Source organism: Geotrypetes seraphini, chromosome 1 (assembly GCF_902459505.1).
Source record: "Geotrypetes seraphini chromosome 1, aGeoSer1.1, whole genome shotgun sequence".
Lineage (NCBI taxonomy): Eukaryota > Metazoa > Chordata > Amphibia > Gymnophiona > Dermophiidae > Geotrypetes > Geotrypetes seraphini.
This window is the reverse complement of record NC_047084.1, coordinates 269317750-269341439: the sequence shown is the minus strand read 5'-3', so window position 1 is coordinate 269341439 and position 23690 is coordinate 269317750. Positions and strand designations below refer to the sequence as shown.

The 23690-nt window shown below is 41.2% G+C and overlaps 1 protein-coding gene and 1 long non-coding RNA gene across 6 annotated transcripts in view; one reads left to right on the top strand and one right to left on the bottom strand.

Annotated features, from left to right (window-relative positions):
• FAM53A (family with sequence similarity 53 member A) overlaps positions 1-14201 on the bottom strand; it is a 195883-nt gene extending 181682 nt beyond the window's left edge. For 2 of the 5 annotated variants that reach the window (XM_033951111.1, XM_033951132.1), the window contains exon 1: positions 13520-13668. Coding sequence is in view for 2 of the 5 variants with exons in the window: in XM_033951151.1 (XP_033807042.1) it covers positions 13520-13582 (63 nt within the window). In the remaining 3 variants the exon portion in view is untranslated. Of the gene's footprint in view, positions 1-13519; positions 13691-13895 lie in introns of those variants that run through there. The other 3 variants (XM_033951121.1, XM_033951151.1, XM_033951143.1) reach the window with 3 other exon arrangements.
• LOC117363462 overlaps positions 13731-23690 on the top strand; it is a 96088-nt gene continuing 86128 nt past the window's right edge. The window contains exons 1-3 of the long non-coding RNA XR_004540064.1: positions 13731-13984; positions 15515-15751; positions 23248-23396. This is a non-coding gene — a long non-coding RNA (uncharacterized LOC117363462). The remainder of the gene's footprint in view (positions 13985-15514; positions 15752-23247; positions 23397-23690) is intronic.

The window sequence follows — 23690 nt, the reverse complement described above, 5'->3', positions numbered from 1 at the left end:
CTGCACTGATGATCACTCCCAAGTCCCGTTCCTCTGAAGTCCTAGCTAGTGTTTCTCCATTCAAGGTGTATGTTCTGCATGGATTTCTGCTGCCGAGATGCATGACCTTACACTTCTTAGCGTTGAAGCCCAGCTGCCATGTCGTGGACCATTTTTCCAACTTGATCAGATCCTGCGTCATACCATCCGTGGGATTGCTTCCACCCACTATATTACACAGTTTGGCGTCGTCGGCGAACAGCGCTACTTTACCCTGAAGCCCTCGGGTCAAGTCCCTTATGAATATGTTAAAAAGGGATGGTCCCAGGACTGAGCCCTGAGGCACACCGCTAGTCACCTCCGATGTCTCAGAGAGGGTGCCATTGACCACCACTTTCTGAAGTCTTCCACTCAGCCAATCGTTGACCCACGCCGTTAGTTTCTCACCTAACCCCATCGATTTCATCTTGTTTAATAGTCTACGGTGTGGGACACTGTCAAAAGCTTTACTGAAATCCAAGTATACTATGTCCAGAGACTCTCCCGAGTCCAGCTTTCCTGTCACCCAATCAAAGAAGCTGATGAGATTGGACTGGCATGACCTCCCCCTAGTGAATCCATGTTGACAGGGATCCCTCAGATTCCCCTCATCCAATATTGTGTCTAATTTCTCTTTAAGTAGAGTTTCCATGAGTTTACACACTATTGATGTGAGACTTACTGGTCTGTAATTTGCGGCTTCCGCTCTGCAACCCTTTTTGTGCAGAGGAACCACGTTGGCAGTTTTCCAGTCCAGGGGGACTCTCCCCGTATTTAGGGAGAGATTGAAGAGTACTACCCTGATGGTCCAGGAAGCCGGAGCTACAAATCAATCCCTCCCTCCCTCATGGTGACTTTGCCGCAGGAACTCATGGCAGTCATTTCTTCACTACAGAAACTGACAGACAGAAGCGTAGAAGAGTGGATCAGAACCACCACCACCACTTACATATCTTTTTATTATTCCTGCCTCCCCTCTTCTATTTGGTATGAGATGATGTCAACCAGTGCCTCTTACCCACCGCCGCCTTTTCTGGCTTCTATCTGCAGTTGGCGAGATACAAACGTCAGGGCATCAGAGTCTAATGAGATCTGTTGGCTGTGTGGTTCAGACTATATAAGGAGGCCCATATAATTAGAAGAACGAGATAGAACAGATCGGGGTGGAGTGATGTCATGTCAGGAATGGTGATGACAGAGGTGATTATCACTGGGTGGGGGAAAGGGAGAGAGCTTATAGAAGGCAAATTGTTCAGTTACAATATGTTCGGAACACTGCTACCTGGATTTCGTTGAACTAAGAGATGGAGATTACTCCAGTTCACAGCTTTTTTTTTCTTTGAGCAACTCATTATTTAGTGGTTAATAAATTACTTTAAATTGAAGATCATTTTTGTTTCTGATCCAGTGTACCTAAAGGACAAATTTACAATCCAGAGCTTTACACTCATCTCAGGATATGTCAATATCGTCTCCTTCTGGGGTAAAGTATGAAAACAGGGATCCTGCTTTCATGGTTTGGCTCTAGTATTTGGAACTCAATGCCTCCAAAAAAATAAGGCCATTTCCTCCTTGCCTTACCAGCTTTATCAACAAACTTGAAATATCCAGCGCAGTCCAGTTCCTGAGGAAGGGGGTGTACACCCCCGAAACGGAGTCCCGTTGGACGAAGACACTGCCTGCTGACTGCACACACACGGAGAAGCTAAGTTCTTCCAGTTGTGTTTTTTTTTTTTTGCTCGGTTAGATTTGGACACTAATTTTCCTTTTGGCCCCCAGATTAGGGGAAAGAGATGAATTCTATCTTTATTTATATTTGATGTGTGTTTTTTCATATATTGTTTTTCACACATAGCACTTTTTGTTGTGCACATTAGTTATTCACATGGAGAGAGCCCGGGGATGTTTCGCAGTTAACACCTTTTTGAGTGTAAACCCACGGCAGCTTGTCCCTGGACGTTCCAGGGGTTGCTGTGTGACTGAGGGTTCTCCCGTTAAAAATTAAAGTATAATACACAGTTGGCTAGTTTGAGCAATCAGTAGTCCTCATCTCTTTCCCTTAATCATTTTGCCTTCTTGGGGTGAGGGAGGGTTTTAGAATTTTGTGTACTTACACCTCCACTCTTTACAGGGTTCTATTTTTTGTTCCAAAAAAATAAGGGCAGTTCAAACCTATGAAAAAAATTATGCTAAACATGTTTTTTCAAACTTGCTTTCATTTTAGCAAGGATTCATTTATTTCTTGGTTTTATCCTTTCCCCATCACTCTAGCCCATAATCTTTGCCACAGTACAAATAACATGAGCAGTAATTTATGGCTAAATACTGTGGAGAGGATTTCACACAGACTAATGAAACTTCATTTAGAATATCATGTACAATTCTGGAGACTGCACCTTCAAAAAGATATTAAAAACAGGATGGAGTTGGTCCAAAGAACAGCTACTAAAATGATCAGTGGTCTTTGTCATAAAGCTTATGGGGGACAGACTAAAGATCTCAATATGTAGAAAAGCAGGAGAGGGGAGATATAATAGAAATGCTTAAATACTTCTGTGGCATAAATGCACATAAGAACAGCCGCTGCTGGGTCAGACCATTGGTCCATCGCGCCCAGCAGTCCGTTCACGCAGTGGTTCCCAGGTCAAAAACCAGTGCCCTAACCGAGACCAGCCCTACCTACATTCGTTCTCATTCAGCAAGAACTTGTCCAGCCTTGTCTTGAATCCCTGGAGGGTGTTTCCCTTATGACAGACTCCGGAAGAGCATTCCAGTTCTCTACCACTCTCTGCGTGAAGAAGAACTTCCTTACATTTGTACGGAATCTATCCCCTTTTAACTTTAGAGAGTACCCTCTCGTTCTCTCTACCTTGGAGAGGGTGAACAACCTGTCCTTATCTACTAAGTCTATTCCCTTCATTATCTTGAACGTTTCGATCAGGTCCCCTCTCAGTCTCCTCTTTTCAAGGGAGAAGAGGAACTGAGTATCTTTCAATTGAAAGGAAACTCTGGAATGAGGGGGCATAAGATGAAGGTGAAAGGGGACAAACTCAGAAGTAACCTGAGAAAATACTTCTTTTCGGAAAGGATAGTGAATTTGTGACTAGCATCCCAGTGGAGGTACTGCGGGGACAAAAGCTGTATCTGTATTCAAAAAAACTGGGAAACGAGTACATAGAATCTCTAAGGGAGAGCGAGAGATTGTAAATGACAGATGGGCAAACTAGATAGGCCATATAGTCTTTATCTGCCTTCATTTTTCTGTTTCTGCATCTTATAAGAATGACTGTGGGATGGTTGGCTGTGGGTCATATAGATTTTATTATATAAGCATCATGCTGTAAGTGGACAGTCATGTTTTAATAATGTGTGTGTTTTATGTGCATTGTCCAGAGCCTATATTTGAATGAGCAACTTAAACCGAAGTTCCGCCAGTTTCCCTATAGAAAGCTAAGCTAAAAAAAAGCAGATGCTATATAAACATAGATGAACAAATGCACTCTGGATCTGGAGTATCCATATAGTGTATGTAAACAAAGAGGTGCTGAAAAGTTCTCAATCCAACCAAGAAGAGAATGACGTAGATACGGTTCAATCAATGATCTGAAACAATTTTGAAACATCAAATTTTGTTTCTGGAAATTGGCATTTAATGAAATAAGATAACACTCTTTTCAGTTACAGTGGCAAAATAATGCTCAGAATTTAGGAAGTTGATTGGTTGGGCCGAGAACTTTTCAGCACCTCCTTGTAAATAAGCATATAGTTTAGACATAGTTGAAAACCAAAATTTAGATTCCGTACAAACGTAAGGAAGTTCTTCTTCACCCAGAGAGTGGTAGAAAACTGGAATGCTCTTCCGCAGTCTGTCATAGGGGAAAACACCCTCCAGGGATTCAAGACAAGGCTGGACAAGTTCCTGCTGAATAAGGACTAGTCTCAGTTAAGGCGCTGGTTTTTGACCAAAGGGCCGCTGCGTGAGCGGACTGCTGGGCATGATGGACCACTGGTCTGACCCAGCAGCGGCAATTCCTATGTTCTTAGGGACAAAAAAATCCAGAAGACAGAACTAACTTTGCGCAAACTGTACAACTATTCCACATAAAAAAAGAACAAAGATTGAAGTAAACTTTCAGTGACAATGAAGACTCTCTGCTACTTGTTAAGTAATGTTTGCTAAGGTCAAGTCACATGTTGTAGCTCCTCAGCAAGCAAGAAACTGGCATCAACAAAAAAGATTTACAATTCATATGACCAGCATAAAGAAATCAGTTAAAATCAACATAGCTACAACTTGACCTACACTTTGCAAAATTAATTAACACAAACTGGTCAGTAAAACTGCCAAATAAATCATCAATGAAAAGGTTGATGAAATTTGCTTCCCAAAATACAAGTACCCAGGTTCTCACAGTGACAACTTGGTGACACAGAAATATCATGTAACATGCCTTTAAGGCAAAGGTCCCCAAACCAGTTCCCACTAGCTAGATGCAGCCTGCAGAGCTCATTTTCCCAGCACGCTGAGCAAGTAACTGTTTTCTTTTTTGTTTTTATTTTTATCATCCATAACAGCAGCAAAGCTGCCAAGGCTCCAGGCTCCACAAGCCAAAGATGATGATAGCATTACAGGATGGTAAAAACGGCAAATTCCACAGTGTACCCCCCTGCTCAGCAAACTCCAAACAGGACCCGAATTTGACCCTCTTGGGGCCGGATTCTCATAACTTACCATGCCTTTAACGATAGTAGTAGTTGTTTAGGAAAGTGAATGTTAACATTTTTGTTGGCCAAGCCCAACTGACTCCCTGTGAGGGTGAATAAACTTTTAGCCCCGAGTTACTGGGATTCTAGAAGAAAGTAAAACAGTTTATTTGCTGGATTAAAGGCAATGATATAAACCCCCTGCTTGCAACACTTTAAATAGCAGAGTTTAGAAGAGGTTTTCACGAATATGCACGAGTTATCTAGAAAACCTGAGTGGCTGGGTGTGTTCTGAAAACTGAATAGAGAATCCCTGACAGCAGACTATCCAGTCTACCCATCAACACCAACTACTAAGCTCTACCTCCCCTTCCGAGATCTTCCGTGCTGTTTCCCATGCGTTCTTAAATTCACTGTCCTCGATGAAAGTTGTATGGAAACAATGTTGGAGAGGGTGGCCATTTTCAGTAATTGTACCCGAGCTTTGGAACAAACTTTCATATCAACTAAGACAGAATAAGGTTTTACTTATTTTTATTAAGTTTTACTTGCAAGAAGACCTTTTGTGTATCCTGACTTGATGAGGACATTTTTGTAACAGGATAGTCTTTTCTCAGTGGTGGGATATCTTATCGATAATAATAAAACGCTAGAGCGCGCATGCGCTCTCAAAAATTAGTGAGGTGTGGCGCCGTGAGGTGTGCTTCTGTGGCAACATTCTAACCTCACGGCGCATGCGGGGGCTGAAGGCGCGCGACTGTGCTCTATCCCTGTCCTCGGCGCGTCACCGCCCGCCCTCACTCGCCGCCTGCCCGCGTCCTCGCCGTGTCACCTCACTTGCCGCCGCCACCGCTGATCCTCCTCTTCAGAGCAGCCTGCGATCGTGGCCGGCTTTAAAGAACCTCGCAGGCCGCTCTCCAACCTCAGTTGGGATCACGTCAGAGGAACGTGCTACCGAGTTGGAGAGCGGCCTGCTAGGTTCGCTAAAGCCGGCCACCAAGATAGCAGGCTGCTTTGAAGAGGAGCAGGCCAGAAGACGCTGGGATGGAGGGGAGGGTAAGAAGGGGATCAATACCGGGAGCCAGGGGGAGAGGGAAAGGGGGCTGCTTTGGGGGGAGGGGTGTGCTGGGGTAGACAGAAGGGGCCATGGAGAGATAGGGAGAGGTGTGCTGGGGACAGACAGCTTTGCTCGGGGGGGAGGAAAGACAGAAGTGGGCCATGGAGAGACAGTTAGGGAGAGGGAAAGGGGGCTGCTTTGGGGGGGAGGTGTGTCCTGGGGACAGACAGCTGTGCTCGGGGGGGGGGGGGGAGACAGAAGGATACAGACAGCGGCCAAGGAGAGAGAGATAAAGAAACACAGACAGACAGACACATCTATTCTAGCACCCGTTAATGTAACGGGCTTAAAGACTAGTGTTCTATAAACTACTTCAGAAGGGTTTAGCTTGGAAATGCAGTAAAGAAGTTTTAGAAAATTATTTAAAAATAGTTTTCTAAGTAGTGTTTAATGTGCATTCAACAACTGAATGCAACAATCTCCAAGAAGTGACCTATCCCTCATTATCATTTAAAAATCAGAGCACAATGGTCCCTCAACATTCCTCCAACCCAATGCAGTCGAATAGAAGATTAAAGCGTTTCATTTTCCTTCAAGAACTGCAGAGCCACACATTCACATTAAAGCAAATTGAGTGCACTCCTCTGATACTCTCAGTATGAAGTTGTGCCATGCTTTCTGCCTAACAGAAAGGGAGCTTGCCTTGGCTGAGCAAGCAAGAGAATGTAAAAATGATGCAGGCATATTGCACAGGAAGAGAATGAAGTACACCAATTCCCTTTTTTAGCAAGGAAAGAAAACCTTTCTAAAGAACAGCAAACAATCTAGAGAAAAGAATCATGCAGATCTATTAAATTCACAAATTATAGCTTGACGTCACTGATTTTCAGTCTCTCTTCTCTACCTTTCCAGAGACAGCAACTCTGAACTACCAAACCCTTAAGTCTTTTTACTAAGCTATGGCAAAAAGTATCCTTAAGCCTGCCTTTAATTGGGTTTTCCCACACCCACATTTTTACTGCAGCTGTAAAATGCCCTTTTCTATTAATGGCAAAGCGCTAATGCTGCCATCAGTACGCAGCCATGAAAAAAAATTTAGCCATGAACACTAACCAACCACCAAGTCATTTTGTAGGCAGTAAGGACTTGTATGATATTCTTGTGCTGACCAGTTAGCACAGCTATATTTCTGTGTGCTGATTAATACATAAACACCCACTTTATGCCCCCGACAAACCCCTCAAAAAAAAAATCTAAAATATTTTGTAGCACATGGGTTGCACATGCAAATTTAGCAGTTACTACATCCTGTGGTATGACATTTTAAACTGTATTAAGTGCGCATTAATGCCTAATGCAGCTTAGTGAAAGGGCCGCCTTGCTCCTTACTTTCACTTCTGACTATAAATGAAGTCAGGCCCAGATGCACAAAGCTCCAACACCACAGTAAAAAAATACTATGGTGGGAGCGATTTTTTTGTTGTTGTTGTTTACTAGCAATGCTCAGCCCAAAAGCATGGAAATTATATGCATGCTTTTTGTGTGGAGCGTCGCTGATAAAAGGGGTGAGGTACTGTGCCTGGCGCTTGCTCAGAACAATAATCTCTAGGCACAGCTCCTTCCTCCATTCAGTACACCAAAACAACAACAAAAAAAAGTTGCAGCCCTTGCTCTTCCTGCTGGCTCAGCCGCAGGGGAATCCTCGAACAGCTGAGCTGGCAGGACTCCCCGAACCTTCCAAATCAGCCAGATTCCTGCCAACTCAGCTGTGCAGGGATAGTCCCCACTCCCACCAAATTTCCCCCCCCCCCTCCCAAGCCACACGTCTCCCCCCCTCCTTAAAAAAAACAAAAAAAACCCCTGCTGATCTAGTGGGCTGGGTCAGACACCCCCAGCTCAAAGACCCTCCCAACATACCCTCGACAAACCCAACACACACACCCATTACTTTTGAAGAAAGTTTAGTAGGAGGGATACCCATTCAGTGCCTTAGGCCCCTCCCAGGATGCACCGGGAAGGGGAAGGGGAAGGCTTGCCATTTTGAAGAGGCAGGCCTGTCATCAGGAGGGAGTGGACATCCCTCCTGCTGAACTTTTTACAAAAGGTACAGGGGTGTTGGAGGGTGCCCAGGGGGGGTCCTGGCCCAAATGGTCAGTTGGGGGGAGGCCCACTGGACCACCAGGTCCTTTTTGGTATTGGTGGATCAGGGGAATGTCAGGGGAGGCCGGTATTGGGGGGGGGGGGGGTCACGGCATTCAGAGGTCTTTTTTTTAATGGGGTCTTTAATAGCAGGGTCTGCTGTCATTACTTTCCTGAGCCAAATCAAGTCACCGACAAAAATGTAAGGCTATGACAACTCAGACCCTGCCATTAAAGTATGCACAGGAAACAATGCGTTTCTTTGCTGTGCATTACAGAGTGCTCATTATAATACTAAAAGGCTCCTTGTAATGTATTAGCATAGGATTCTCGGTGGCTGTTGCAAGGATCGGTAGCAGCCACGGAGATGCCTTTAATGCATCAGAAGGAGTGTTTCATTGCAAGTAAAATTGGTTGCAAGGAAACCTTAGGTGCATTAGGTTTCTTCTTAACTGACCCAAACAGAGCTGAACAAGGAGGGCTTTTAGAGATACTTCCCTTATAGAAACATAGAATATGACAGTAGAAGAGGGCCGGTGGCCCAACAAGTCTGCCCACTCAAGAACCCTCCCTCTTTTATGCATAACTCTGTAGCACCCCCATCTGTTTGTCCCATCGACTTTTGAAGAAGAGTACGCTACTAGCCTCGACCACCTGGCGTGGGAGTTTATTCCATCGATCAATCACCCGTTCGGTGAAGAAGTATTTCCTGGTGTCACCATGAAATCTTCCCCCCCTTAAGTTTTAGCGGATGCCCTCTTTTTGCCGTGGGACCTGTAATAAAAAATAATTCTTCCTCCACTTCAATGCGACCCGTGATGTATTTGAATGTTTCTATCATGTCCCCTCTTTCTCTGCGCTCCTAGAAACCTAGCAGAACATACACTAAAGTACAGAATAAAGAAGAGAGAACAATTGAGGAGTACATTATCAACAGCCTTTGATAGCAAATGAGAGCCTCTCTCAACTGGGCGAAAGTACTGTGACTGGTAGGCACTTATGAATACACTAAGCACCACAACTTTGAAATAAAATTAAAAGGACACATTTCTTCACATCTAAATCAACCACCAAATGTGAAAGATTCTAGTATGTGTGCAAGACTAAATAGCCCTACATACCTCTACTACCACTACTTGAAAAAAAAGCTGTACCAGATGTACCAAGGAGGAGTGGCCTAGTGGTTAGGGCTGAAGCCTATCGCTGCTCTTTGTGACCCTGGGCAAGTCACTTAACACTCCACTGCCCCAGGTATGTTAGCCAGATTGTAAGCCCATCAGGACATATAGGGCTCCTTTTACAAAGGTGTGCTAAAATGCCGCACGCACTAGCCACTACCGTCTCCTTTTAAGCGTGTGCTAATCACATGCGTGCAATAAAAACGCTAGCGCACATCTGTTAAAGGAATCCTTAGGAATAAATACTCGAGTACCTGAATGTAAACTGCTTAGGCTATAAGTGGTCTATAAATACTAAAATAAATAAAAATAAATATGTTTATTCCAAACATCATTAAACACTTTCATTGGTGTATTTTGTCTTTTAAACAGCAGCTAAAATGTAAAGTGGAGTTTAGACTGTAGCAGAACGCTTAAAGAAAAAGCATGAATATTTATTTTCTAGTTAGACAATTTATCATACACTAACTGCAAATTACCAAATATAATGAACTTGGTTCCAACTGTTTGTAGATATTTACAGCTAAAAAGGTTATTAAAAACCCTGCCACCAGAAAATAAGTGTGCAGTGAAAACATGTCAGCTTTATTATATGAAATGTGATCCAGTCTCTTAAATGACCAACAAATTCAGCTCATGCCAAATTCAAGCTGATCCAATGCCAAAAGTTTTGAGAAAGCCTGCTCTACTAAATAGAATATTCGAGATTTTTGAAAACTGCATACTTACCTCTGTCAGCAGAAGATTACTTCCTCAATCTCATTTTCAAGTAAGAAAAAATTTTAGGCCCATGGTCCAATGTTTAGCAAGAAGTTCCTATCTATCTAAAAATATATTACAATTCCCATAGCTAGTCCTAGATATGTCTCACACAACATACTATAAAAAGCTGCATGTTCTCTCCTCACACATCAAAACAATTATAGTCAGATTCCAGAATGTTTTGAGAAGATGATTGATATACAAAGGAGCAAAAGCAGAGCATGCTTCCGATTCCAGAATCTTTCCTGTGATTTATGAAGGACAAAGCCCATAGCCTAGGTTTCCTTAGCTAGGTTGGATGTGCAGTAGCTGAGACTAGAAAAACAAAGAGGCTTTGACGAGGTTGAAAGTACCAGAAACCCAGCTTAAAAGACAGAAGTTATATTTGTATCCAGCAGCACAATGCCCCATTTTTACCAGCACATTTAGCCAATTTGTGTGTGACATTTAGGAAATGGACATTAACATACTCCTCAAATTAAAATACATAAATGTGATGTCATAAAACAAAATGATAAACCTTCAGAACTATTCTTTTCATTGAATTTTGAACAGTTTACTTATAAAATGTTAAGGAAAAATGCATCCCCAAAATATCTGTAGTCATTATCACTGTCTCTGAAAATTTAGTCCATCAGCTGCTCAGAACCAGACATCACAAAAGGCTGGATTCTTCAGAATAAAAATCCTTTCCTTGTGGCATCATAAAATTTATGGCAGGAACAAAGATCAGGGTAAGAAAGTTTTACATACACGTGTTTCTAAAGGGAATAATCTATCAAACCACAGGAGAGGAGTGAACTGCCATCATCTGTGTTAACACAAAGGAATGTGTTTGGGAAAAACAATGGCTGCCAGACTACAGGGGGAATTCCTATGGAAAAAGAAAGCTGTCCTCCCATACTCACGGATATCATTTTTTTCCTTTAAAGAATGGCCTGCTTCAATCAGAAGAAAGTAAAATGTTGAAAGGCACGTTGTGTACACAATTACAAGCTTTCTGTTCATCAGCAAAAATAAATACATGCATGAAAGAAACCAATGCATGTCCATTTTCAAATGAAGAAATCAATGTTTCTAAGTTAAAGGTTATGGCATAACTTTGTGAAATATATACAAACTGACTTCAAGTGATTTCAATGTAAAACCTGTTTTTCCACCTTTTCTGCTATCCTCCATTTTATATAACCCTTATGTTTTGTCAACTGTAGAAAAATTTTAAAAAAAAGAAAAATAAATGTCATCCTTTTTTCTCCTTTTGTGATATTAAATTGTAAACCACTTTGTTATGTCTGCCATGAAGAGTGGAATATCAATATAGCATAAAATCTCTAGCATAAAATCTAAAACAAAAATACTGTAATCTTTTATATCAAAATTAGCTGAGGCTTCGTATCTCTACTTGGACTAAAATAAAGCAAAATAAGCTTTTGATCTTGTGATAGTCTTTGCCACAATCATCCTCAAAAACAAAAGAAAGTGAATAACATGCATGCATCCTTTTAACAGGATATCATCCAGCACTAAAATGGTCCTAATAAGCCCAGTAAAGTATTTCAGAAGTACACATTCCCAAAAACCTGCTATAGAAGCAAATCAGTTATCAATAATTACAACTATTACTGGACACAAATTACTTTCTATTATTCATAAACATGAACCTTATTCAGTTACAAAAATCAGAACTATCTTAGGTCACACTAATGCAAAGATCAAACTATTACTCTGGGTAAGCATGGTCAAGCCACTCCTCCAACATAAAAAAAGTGTTCCAAGATCAATACCACATGCTAACCAGGGATGTCAGAGTATTATACAGCAGCTTATAACCATAGCACAAGACTACAACTGAAAAGTATTTCTTCTGCAAGCTGGTGTTGCAATCCACCTTTTAGAAATGCTGCATACAATTCATTGCACTACCTAGTTACAGAGTGCTAGTAGTTAGTTGAAAAAACTGGAACCACCCTTTATAGGTTGTGAATATATTTTTCTAGACCAAACATACCATATAAACATGACCTATCAGATTGATAATTGACTATATAGATTTCTCATGAAATGATCATTTACCGTTAAATAAATTTAGCTAGTAGGTAAACATTAACAACAAATATAATAAAGTTATTTAAAAATAACAGCACCAGCCTACTTAGTTTGATACTGGGCTCTGAGATCTGAAGTAAGAACTCACATAAGTTTCTAACATGCTAATAATACAAGTCATCAATAATTTTAATTTATTGAAGACATTCAACAAATTGAAGAAAGCATCACTACACAATGACAAAAAATGGATCGTTGGGGTGATTGGTCACATTTGAATGATTTTCTATGCGGAAAAAAAAATATTCAGTTAGTGAAAGACCTTAAAGGCCTGTAATTTGGCCTGATAATGTACCTGCTTCATGAAAGGCCCCAAATTTTGTGACCTTCCCTATGCTCCTACTTTTTTTTACCTCCAAATCCCCCCCCCCCCACACACACACACACAAATTTCATAAGGAAATGTAATTCCCTGTTTCAGGACTTTGCATCCTCCTGACACCATACAGCCACAATTCACAGTGCACATGCTTTCTAATATAGCACCTTCAGATACTGTATTTACTACTGTACTATATCATTTCTACAGCCTGAAAGGCTTACGCAGCACTGTACATTTAACAAGCAATAGATGGTCCCTGCATGAAAGAGCTTACAATCTAATTTAGACAGCCAGAGGGGACATATAGGTGTTGGGAGTTTCTTGCAGAGAATGGTAGATATTTGTTTGTTCTTCTAGAAAAAAAATCACAAAGGATTCTTTGCCCCTTTTCAAATAGATTCAGCCAAGTCAGCTTTATATATATTCAAAGCACATCAGTAATGTCTGCAGAATAGATCATAGGAGCTAATTTTAATGTAAGTACAGTGAACCAGAAAATAGATTCGACCAGCTGGTTCAACTCACCTCGAGACCTACCATTCAGTGTGCTCATTATAATCTGGACCTTTTATCTACTCTGACTCATCTCTAGCAGCCAGCGCCGTAGCACCGTTGTACAGTATTTCATTTTTATACAAAACAGAAGTGGGGGGAAGTGGCATTATGTCACACCACGGTAGGGGGAGACCCACTGACAACTCCTGACTAGGGGGAACTTTTCACCTTCAACGTGGCTAGTATATTTGGCAAACAATTTAGAGGCTGACAAAGAACACAAGGTACCCATGAAGGAGCCGTGGATCAGTAGTCACCTAGCTATGCAAGATAAAGCCACATGCCTTAAAGGGGAATGAATGCCAAAACACTGTTCTCATTTACGAAACACAATACTGCTACATTCACATGCTACAACACAAAGGAAAACGTGAGGGGAAAAAAAAGCGACCACCTTTCAGGCAAGGAAAAACAAACGGTTCACACAGGAGGAAGGCGTCTGAAGAGCCACCCCAGGCCCTGGTCCGACCAACTTTTCTGCCGTTCTCCACTGCTCTGTCCCAAAAGGCTGCTAGGCAGATGTGGCACAGCAGAGATATCTGCACTCTCGCTAATCGTGCGAGATTGAAGCTGCCAGGTCAGCGTGAAAATACAGCAGCACCGCCAACTTAGCTGCCTCCCACGTAATCAGGCTCCTTTTTTCATTTACTTCTGTTATTATTATTATTATTTTTTTACCTCGCTACTGTTGACAATGAGCCACGGCTCCCCTCCTTCCTTCCTCCTTCCTCGCTTCTGCATGCAGCTCCCGAGACTACCGCAGAAGGAGAAAGTGGGGCGAGTGAAGCCCTCTTCCGCGCAGGCGCGTCAACGCGGAAACGTCACAGCCTGTAAAAACCAACCCCTGCTTCTGATTCAGCGGTTACCACTATTGCGCATGCTCTTGGTTGGCGTTGCTTGAAGCAAAAAAAAAAAAAAAAAATCCCCCGAGACGAGGGGGGTGGAGTCGTGTGGCGGCTTCTGTTTTGAAGCCGAGGGAGTAGAAGACAGATCTGGCTGGAAAAGCGATTAGGAATTGCCGTTCGCTAAGTTGCAGCCTGCTCCTTTTTCCTACCTGTTGGAGATTCTGATTGCACAGCAGACCAGCAAGGTGCTCCTTCGCTGCTCTGGTGTTTAGAAAGCAGAGGGTGCCAGGCTTCAAAGGTGAGAGGGGGGGTTGGAAGTAAAGAGGGGGGAAACTGTGTTTCTGAGGTGGGTGCTAGGTTAGTTAGGGTTTTCAATGGCGCTCTGGCTGTTCTCTAGCTAGCAGGGAAGGCTCACGGCAAGTGGTATTATCGTCTCTGCTAGTCTGTCGTCTGCTGTTCTGTGCAGATCATGCAAATGAGTCCCCTTTTTAAAATGCGCGCGGGAGAGAGGGGCTGGCTCAAGTGTGCGATAAGATACAGTATAAGGAAGAACGCCTGTAAGGTGGCTGTCAGCACGCCTTGCCCCGCCTCCCGACGCACAGGGAGCGTGGCCTCTTTCCAGACCGTCTTAACAGGTTTGGTTACAGCAGTGTAACTGAAAGATTTTTTTTCCATCCCTGAAAAAAAATAAAATAAAATTGAGCATTTTGCCCTCACCCCAAAAAAGTAGCTGCTATCTTTTTCTTCTATGATTGCATACCCAGGTGTAGTAATTCAGAAGCTTTACCCAGATAAATGAGTACAGTATTTAGAAAATGAATCACTCTTCAGAGATGTTTGCATTGATGGTTCTTACCTTTTTATGTATGTTAAGATCTACTACTGTACTTTGTTTTGATGACAACTGCTGTTTGCTGTGACACACAAGCCGCTGAGCTAGGTGGCCTCCTAATCCTATTATTTTTTGGTCAGCCCTGATCAGGGGGCAGGTCTTGTGATTTTCTCCCCATCCCTGTGCTGCTCCTCCTATCTCCAAATCCCATCCCCCATGTACTGCAATCCACAGCAGCACTGAAAGTCCTTGGGATGCAAGTATGTTAGTAGCCATAGGGAGTAATCCATTCACACTATGGTATATCATGTGCAAGTCAAACCAGAGGACACTAAAACTGAGCTGTAAGAGTTGGCCTTTGAAATAACCACAAATAATTTGCAAACTGAAAGGAAAGCACTGGAAGCAGCCCACAAAAGGCATGCAAGACCTTGAGGGGCAAATGAGTTGCAGATTTGGCTACTGTTTGTAACTAGATAATGATTGTGCAGACTCTTTATAGACTGAATTTAATGGATGTTCCTGGATAACATTTTTGTGTCCTTAAGTAGTACAAGTGTACTATGTGCAAACATGAATCTAGAGTGTGGGGAAATTGCAGTTTTCTATTTGCTGCTATTGACTTTCACTAACTATCTAGAACAATGGCATAGCCAGGACTAAATTTTTGGAAGGGCTTGAGGTTAATGGGCAGGCATTAGATAAAGCCCAACAGTGACAAGAGAAATAGCAGGCTTACCACTGCCTCAGTCAGTGAAACCTCTAGCACTGATCAGAAAGATAAACCACTCACTGTTTTCAGCTCTTGATCAGGGCAGCAACATAAGATCAAGGCATTGATGATTATAGATATTTTAACTACTTCTCTGTTTTGCTGAAGGGAGGTTGTGATGCAGATGTTTCTGTTTTATCAGTTTGATATATCTATATACAGTATATACACACGCAGTGATATTTATGTATTATTTTTATAAAATACAATACTCTTTATTTCAGATATGACAAAGCTGATGTGACCTCTGGTGGGGGATTTGAGAGTTGCATATAGGTGATGGAAAAAGCAGCAGAGGCAGCTGTGTTAGTCCATTAGTTTACCCCTAAAAAAGCAAATGGTCAGAGTTGATATCGTGCCAAGTGTCTCACCCAGGAAATGCCTGATGACGGTACATTTACAGCATCATGGACAAAATATGCTTTATATTTATGTACAAGTTTATTGTCATTAAGAAAGAGGTAAGTCTTTGCTGAAGATTTAAATAGAAGAATTTGTTTGTACTCTGAGTAAGCTAGGATTCTGGCAGAATTCAGTTTCTGACATATACAGTATACTTGGGCCATCATCCGGGCCATCATACTCTGTGCCAAATCTTCAGGTTAACTCGGTCAAATAATTTTTGAACTGCTTGTGTTGTATCAGCACAAAAGATCATAGGTTACTCACACAAATAAGGGCTGTAGTGGCAAAGTAAGAGGCATTTTCAAAAACATATGAAATGAATTGAAATATAGAGGGCCCAAAATTCAAAGGGTTTATGCTTCTGAGAATTATGCTCCTAAAATGGCCATCTTCAATATTTACTAGGGTTCAGTGCCTAAATTTATATTCAAAATATCACTGAACTCCTAAATTTAGGAGTACAAAAAGTGGATGACAACAGGAGCTTAGGGATCAATATTCAAAGTGATTTAAGCAGCTAGGAGAGGCTCTGGCTACTTAATTCACCTGCATGAAACGATCTGCAAATATTTCGTGACACTTGACCAGTAAGTGTCTGCATATCACCAGAGATCACTAAACTGAAAGCTGACTGTTTTGTGGGCAGTCTGGGAGTGGTGTAAGCTCTTAGGTGCTTAAGGCTGAATGTAGGTACTTAACTGCATAAGTTAAGCGGTGAAGTTGAACATCATGAAAATCAATCCTATCTTTATGTGGTATCACTTAGGGCTAGATTCACAAAACTTACCGATCGTGTACTAATGGTTTTGCAATCATTTCCCGACCCGATTGTTCCCTAGCTAAATTCACTAAACAGCTGTGTGATCAATCTCCGATCCGCACATGCAAATGAGGGGAAATGGCATGCAAAGTAGGAAACCCTTGATTCACTAAACAGAAGAAGGAAAACCAATTGGGCTTGACAATCTGAAGTGAAGCGATTGTTGAGGACCAATTGCTTCATTTCCTTACCAACTCTCCAGCCCTTTAAAACCACGGGCTAGCAAAAAGCACATTGTGAGCCTGTGGTTTTAACCCACGCCAATGCCCGCCATTGTCGCAGCCTCTATGGCAGTAAGGATTCCCACTCCCTCCTGCCATCTGTAGCATGCCCGACTTCCCCCCCCAAAAAAACAAACAAACAGCAGGAGAGATGCCAACTAGAGAATGACACGGTGACAAAATTCATCACCGTTTCCGTGGAAATAATCCCATGTCATTTTTTAGTGTCTATTTCAGCCTCAGTCCTTCTACACCAGCATTCTTCAAAGCAAAGCTTGAGGGTCAGTGGTTGTGGCCATTCATACTATGATTCTTCCCTCTCTCCTTAAGAATGACTTGAAAATGATTTACCCTGGGGATGGGAACGGTGATGAATTTTGTCACCGTGTCATTCTCTAATGCCAACTCCCTCCTGCCACCCAAGGGACGACCCATTCCCCTCCCCACCCCCCTTCCCATATTTGTAATGGAGCAGGAGGGGTGCTCAGTTCTTCATGTTCCAATGCCTCCCGTGATGCTTCTGAGGTCTTAGGCCCCGCCCCAGAAGCACCTCAGGCCCTCCCAAGGGAGGAGCCCGAGGCACTTGAGCCAATCAGGGACTTCCTTAGGGAGTAGTCAAAGCAATAGCCAATCAGGAACTTCTTTGGGCATTGGAGCAGAAAGGACTGAGCACCGCTCCTGCTCCATTACAGGTACGGGGAGGGGGGTGGAGAGGGGACTTGGAACGGGAAGGGGGCATCCCTTGAGTGGCAGGAGGGAGTTAGCACCACTCCTGCCATTTATTGAGTTTTTTTGGGGGGAAGGGGGGAAGTCGGGACTGTTTCAGATGGCAGGAGGGAGTGGGAACCCTCCTGCCATAATTTTAAAGCACTCGGCTATTACATAGGCTAATGGCAATTGATTAATAAAAGTCCAAGTAATTTAGATTGCCATATATATTGAAGATTGCAAAGAACTACTAAATTCTCATACCAAGCTGGGGATATCTCAGAACGCTACTCTGATAAATATGTCAGTGTAGCAGCACTCCTCACTGACTTCACCCAGAGCTTGAAAATAGTTTGTGTTAAACTTGTTTCTATCTATCATTAAGTAATAAATATCCTTCTTTTAAATTTTATTTAAACTTATTTGTCATTCATTTTCTCATTTTTCTTTTCTTTATATCCATTCATAAAAATTGTAAAAGCACTTAGCTTAATGAATCTGTTGTTCAGTAGTTTAGTGTACCGCCTCCCATCAACGCATTTCAGATCTTCTTCAGGACGGGGCAAGTACTATCACTGAATCTAAACAACAAACATTCTCCATATTAGTTCACAATCAAACCATGACAGTTGCTCATAACTACTACCATATTACTAACCTGATAGGTTTCACCATTTCATTCATCATGCGGCCATTGTATCAGTTAAATATGGCCGCGGCGTTCTTCACAGCCTTTATATATTCATCCCCCCTTCTGACATCATCAGATCATCGGACCGCCCCCTACATTTCAACTCTGCATCTTAACCTAAAGGGCTACACCTCCGAACTAAACAGTTCCAACAGAGAGGTTATCCCAACTCTAAACTAAACTAAACCTTAAGTTTATATACCGCATCATCTCCACGGATGTGGAGCTCGGCACGGTTTACAAGAACTTAAAATATAGGAAGAGAAGGGAAATAAAAGGTTTACATGAACTTATATATAGAAGAGAAGAGTAAGGGGGGATAGAATTACATTTTAGTGAAAAGCCAGATTTTCAGTTGCTTGCGGAATAATTTATCAAGCTTATTTAAGAGCTAAGAATGCTCAGCGCCCCCTATTGTTACAGTATCAACAAAAATCAACTTCAGAGCATGCATTCACATTCGTTCAACAGTACTCTCTCCTTGCCTCAAAGATTGGGCAAATCATACGCAAACACTGGCATGTTGTTCAATTAATTGATGAGTCCATTGGAGAGGTCCCTGTCTTTGCTTATAAAAGATCTAAAAATATAGGTGAACATTTAAACTCTATCTGAGAGACAGGTAGAAAGGACCCCAGACTCCCATAATATATGTGGCTCATGCCAATGGTGTCAGTATGCTATGGTGGGTGATAGTTGGAACCATCCTTTAACAGGGAAGAAATACCGGGCCAAAATGGTCATGGATTGTAACTCCTCTAATGTGATCTATGTTATACAATGCCCTTGTCCAAAACTCTACATGGGATGAACTACTCGTTCTGTTAAAATTAGATTCACAGAACACAAATCCCGCGTTCATATACAGAATGAGACAGCTCCAATAGTTCGCCATTGGATGCTATGTAAACATAAGATGAGAGATCTCAAGTGGAGAGTTATTGACATGGTAAAAATTGGGTGGGAGGGAGGAAATTATGAGCGTATTTTAAATCTAAAAGAATTGAGATGGATGTATGAGTTGGAGAGCATACACCCTTGTGGTTTAAATGAAACAAGTGATTGGATGCTGTTAGCTGAATGAATATATGAGAGCGACCAGTAGAGGTCCTATGGGGGTAATATTTATTGATGGGGGTTTAGTTCGGAGGTGTAGCCCTTTAGGTTAAGATGCAGAGTTGAAATGTAGGGGGCGGTCCGATGATCTGATGATGTCAGAAGGGGGGATGAATATATAAAGGCTGTGAAGAACGCCGCGGCCATATTTAACTGACAAATGGCCGCATGATGAATGAAATGGTGAAACCTATCAGGTTAGTAATATGGTAGTAGTTATGAGCAACTGTCATGGTTTGATTGTGAACTAATATGGAGAATGTTTGTTGTTTAGATTCAGTGATAGTACTTGCCCCGTCCTGAAGAAGATCTGAAACGCGTTGATGGGAGGCGGTACACTAAACTACTGAACAACAGATTCATTAAGCTAAGTGCTTTTACAATTTTTATGAATGGATATAAAGAAAAGAAAAATGAGAAAATGAATGACAAATAAGTTTAAATAAAATTTAAAAGAAGGATATTTATTACTTAATGATAGATAGAAACAAGTTTGACACAAACCATTTTCAAGCACTGGGTGAAGTCAGTGAGGAGTGCTGCTACACTGACATATATTTATCAGAGTAGCGTTCTGAGATATCCCCAGCTTGGTATGAGAATTTAGTAGTTCTTTGCAATCTTCAATATATAATTTTAAAGCGGCATCGGCGGGGGGGGGGGCACATTTATTTTTTGGTTCAGGGAATGAAGGAGAAAGGACATTTGTTGGGAGAGGGTGAGGGGGCTTTTAAAAAAAAAAAAAATTATAAAATACGCAAAATATCTGACCGATTTAAATTTTTTTTTATTTTTTTTTTTTTTTTAAGCCAGAAGCCCTGACAGCAATGACAGGAGGCTACTTCTCCTGTCACTACTGTCAGGGCTCTGCCTGCTTGGACAACTACTTTGCACTGCATCATCGATCCACTGCACACACAGCGTGTGTATTATAGCTGTGTTTTATGTGTTTCTGGCTGAGGTTCATAATAAAATTTGACATTAAAAACAAATTAAAATATTTACATGAATTATAGCAGTTTTGAGAGGAGAAAAGGCATGTCTTATGTGTGCTTGTTGAAAGTTGATGTTGTATCTCCCCTCCCTTCCCTTCATCCAATAGCTCTGGCACACCTATGATTGATACACCGCTTATGGCATTGCTTTTCCCAGCACATGTGCATATTTATGCCTTTTTTTGTGGTAATAATAATAATTTATTTTCTTGTATACCGCTCTACCAATAGTTCTAGGCAGTTCACAACAGGAAAACTGAAACATTTCAGCAGAAATACAATTTCAAAAACACACTACTAAATACATCAGTCAAATGCATTAGTTAAAATATAATTTCAAACTCGTTACTATTGGTTAAAACATAGGTTAAAAATAATTTTTAAAAACGCCATCATAAATATTAAAAGAATCGGCATTCTTGTTTATCAAATAGGTAAGTTTTTTTAATAATTTCCTAAATGTATAGTAAGAATAGGCTTGAGCAATCAACGGGCTCATCCAGGAGTTCATCTTCCCTGCCTAATACTCCAATGTCCTGTCCAAAAAAGTCTTATAACGACAGGCCCTTGGGGTAGGGAAGATGAACATGCCTGAGTTTCTGGTACATTTTATTGAATAAGACAATTTCAAGTAAGATACCAAATAAGAGGGTAATAATCCAAAAAGTGCCTTATAACACATACACCCAAACTTAAAAAACACTCTGGCTCCAAATGGCAGCCAATGCAGTCTGTCATAAAAAGGACTAACATGATCATATTTTTAAGACCGAAAATCTCTCGTGTGGCTGATCACTATCACCAGTGGCTCATCTCATGTAAATTTAGCAAACTTGCCCTACTCTCCACCAACCTCCATTTACTTGCACAGATGACTCACCTTTTTGAAATCACTACAATAACAGTTGTGACAGTGGCCCATCAGTTTTTACCGCAAAGTTTTGAGAATCTAGCCCTGAGGGTGCTAAAGGCAACAAAAATTACCTCATCTGGACACACTGGAGTTTGTTTAATATTAGGAGAACTAAAGCACCAACTGAGCTGGCACCTGTGACTTGGTGTATAGTATTATAAGGCCAATTCTATAAAGTGTGAATTAACAATTATGTATTGGTTATGCACATAATCCATTAGAATAATGACATAGACACGCACAAGTGATATTCTATAAATCCATCAAAATTCAACCCTTGATGTATGATTCTTAATTTACTTTTACTTAAGATTTTAGCTGGCATTATATATGAAACAATTTATCCCAAGTGACTGCCAAAAGATGATTCAAATAACGGATTCATTCATTCACAGTGTCTGATTCACATTGGGACCTCAATGACACCACTCACGCTTAAACCAGGGGTGTCTAACCTTTTGGCTTCACTGGGCCGCACTGGCCAAAAAAAAGTTTCTGGGGCCGCGCAAATGCTGCAGCAAGACAGAGGAGGGAGCCAGCAAGAAGGTAAACACCTGGGGGCAGCAGAGGAAAACTGCATCGCCCTCAACTGGGGCCGCACAAAATACTTCACAGGGCCGCATGTGGCCCTTGGGCTGCAGGTTGGACACCCCTGGCTTAAACTATTTTATAGCAGTTTAGCTTTACATGCCTTCTCGTCATCGGTCCATGTAATGTGCATCGATTTAGCCGTTTGCTTATTTGATTTTATATTCACAATTAGTCAAATTATTTATACTTTAAACACTTTTGCACCTCCCAGAGCCGTCACATGCCATCTAAGCTCACATATAATTTACCACTTAAGCTCGTCACAATTTGTCTCAGTAAATTGTGTGAGCTTAGATGGCATGTGACGGCTCTGGGAGGATCTTTGAAAAAGCTGGTTAATAAAACATGTCGGATCCAGCCTCCCCACACCGTAGACTAAAACAATTTATAAAGATAAGTAGAATTTGCTTATTTATGATAAGCAGAGGTGCAAAAGTGTTTAAAGTATAAATTATTTGACTAATTGTGAATATAAAATCAAATAAGCAAATGGCTAAATTGATGCTCATTACATGGACTGATGACGAAAAGGCATGTAAAGCTAAACCACTATGAAACAGTTTGAGCAGTGAGTAGTGTTGTTGAGGTCCCAAAGTGAATTAGACACAATAAATGAATGCATTATTTGAATCATCTTTTGGCAGTCACTTGGGATAAATTGTTTGATATATAATTTTGTAAAATCCATGCATAGCTTACATTGTGAGTATTTTACTGGTAAGTGTACTCTTAGATAGAGAGTCTGAGTGTTGCATAGATGGTACTCACATAGAATATTATTTGTTACTTGCATCTCTGGTACTTCTGTACACACACTTATACCATCTCTGTGGTAGGCTTAAGTATTTGCACTAAGGCCCATATTCTCTAATCGGCTGCCTTAAAAGCAGCCACTAATCGCGTGTCAATCACACGACAGTTTCAGAATTGCGCCTCCTGCAAAGGTAGGCACTGGAAATGTAGCCCAGGGTTTTCCAGGTCTACATTTCTGGCGCCTTTCTTTGATATGAATTGCGTCTCCATAGGTGCTTTAGGCTGCCTAACACCACTTCTACGGAGGCACAATTCCAGCACCAATTTTTTTAAGCACCTTGAAAAACTCAGTTAAAAACATTGTTTAGATGGCATTTTTTTTTTTTTTTTTACTGAGCTTGGGCGCTTATCTGTGCTGTTTAAAGAATCCGAGCCTAAATGTACAGGCAGGTATTTTCATTGTATTCCATGAAGGAAAGTAGGCACCTATATTCCTGTTTAGAATAGGCTTCTACCAGACAGCTGGTTAAAAAATTGCCCCTTACATGATTGGCAGCATCATCTTTGCTATTGCTTTAATATGTGGAATGCAATAATATAAATGATAATAAAAACTTTAAACTTAAGTTAGTGTATCATTATAACCTATATTGCAGATCTTGAGGTATTGTCTTATACTAAAATATATTTTAGCGGAGTTTCAACCATTGCTAATTTTAATAAATTTTTTGCTTTTATATACAGTAGAAGAAGATCCTTTTAGTAACTCAGCTTTGATTTCCATGGGGCACTTCAGTGACTGCAAGAGAGCATATTCTTCTGATGAGCATATTCACTGTTTTGAAGTAGCATTATAGCAAAAAAACACAAAAAAAATGGAAGAGACTGATTGTGTAAGTGTTTTCTATTATTTTCAGAGGGAACCAGCTCACAATGCTGGCCCTGTACATACAACTTTCCATAAGTTTCTTAATACCTCTTTATTAAAACTGCAAATCAAGTTACAAGTTTATTTGTAATTTGATAACACTGCTAAAAGGAAATCCACCTAAGCGGTGTACAATAAAACAATTGGGAAGAAAGTTGGGGGGGGAGGGAAAACTACAATAAAGATAGGAGAAAGAGGAAGAAGTAATGTGACAGATTTGAGAAAGCTCATAGAGGTAAATCTCCAGAGTATGACACTG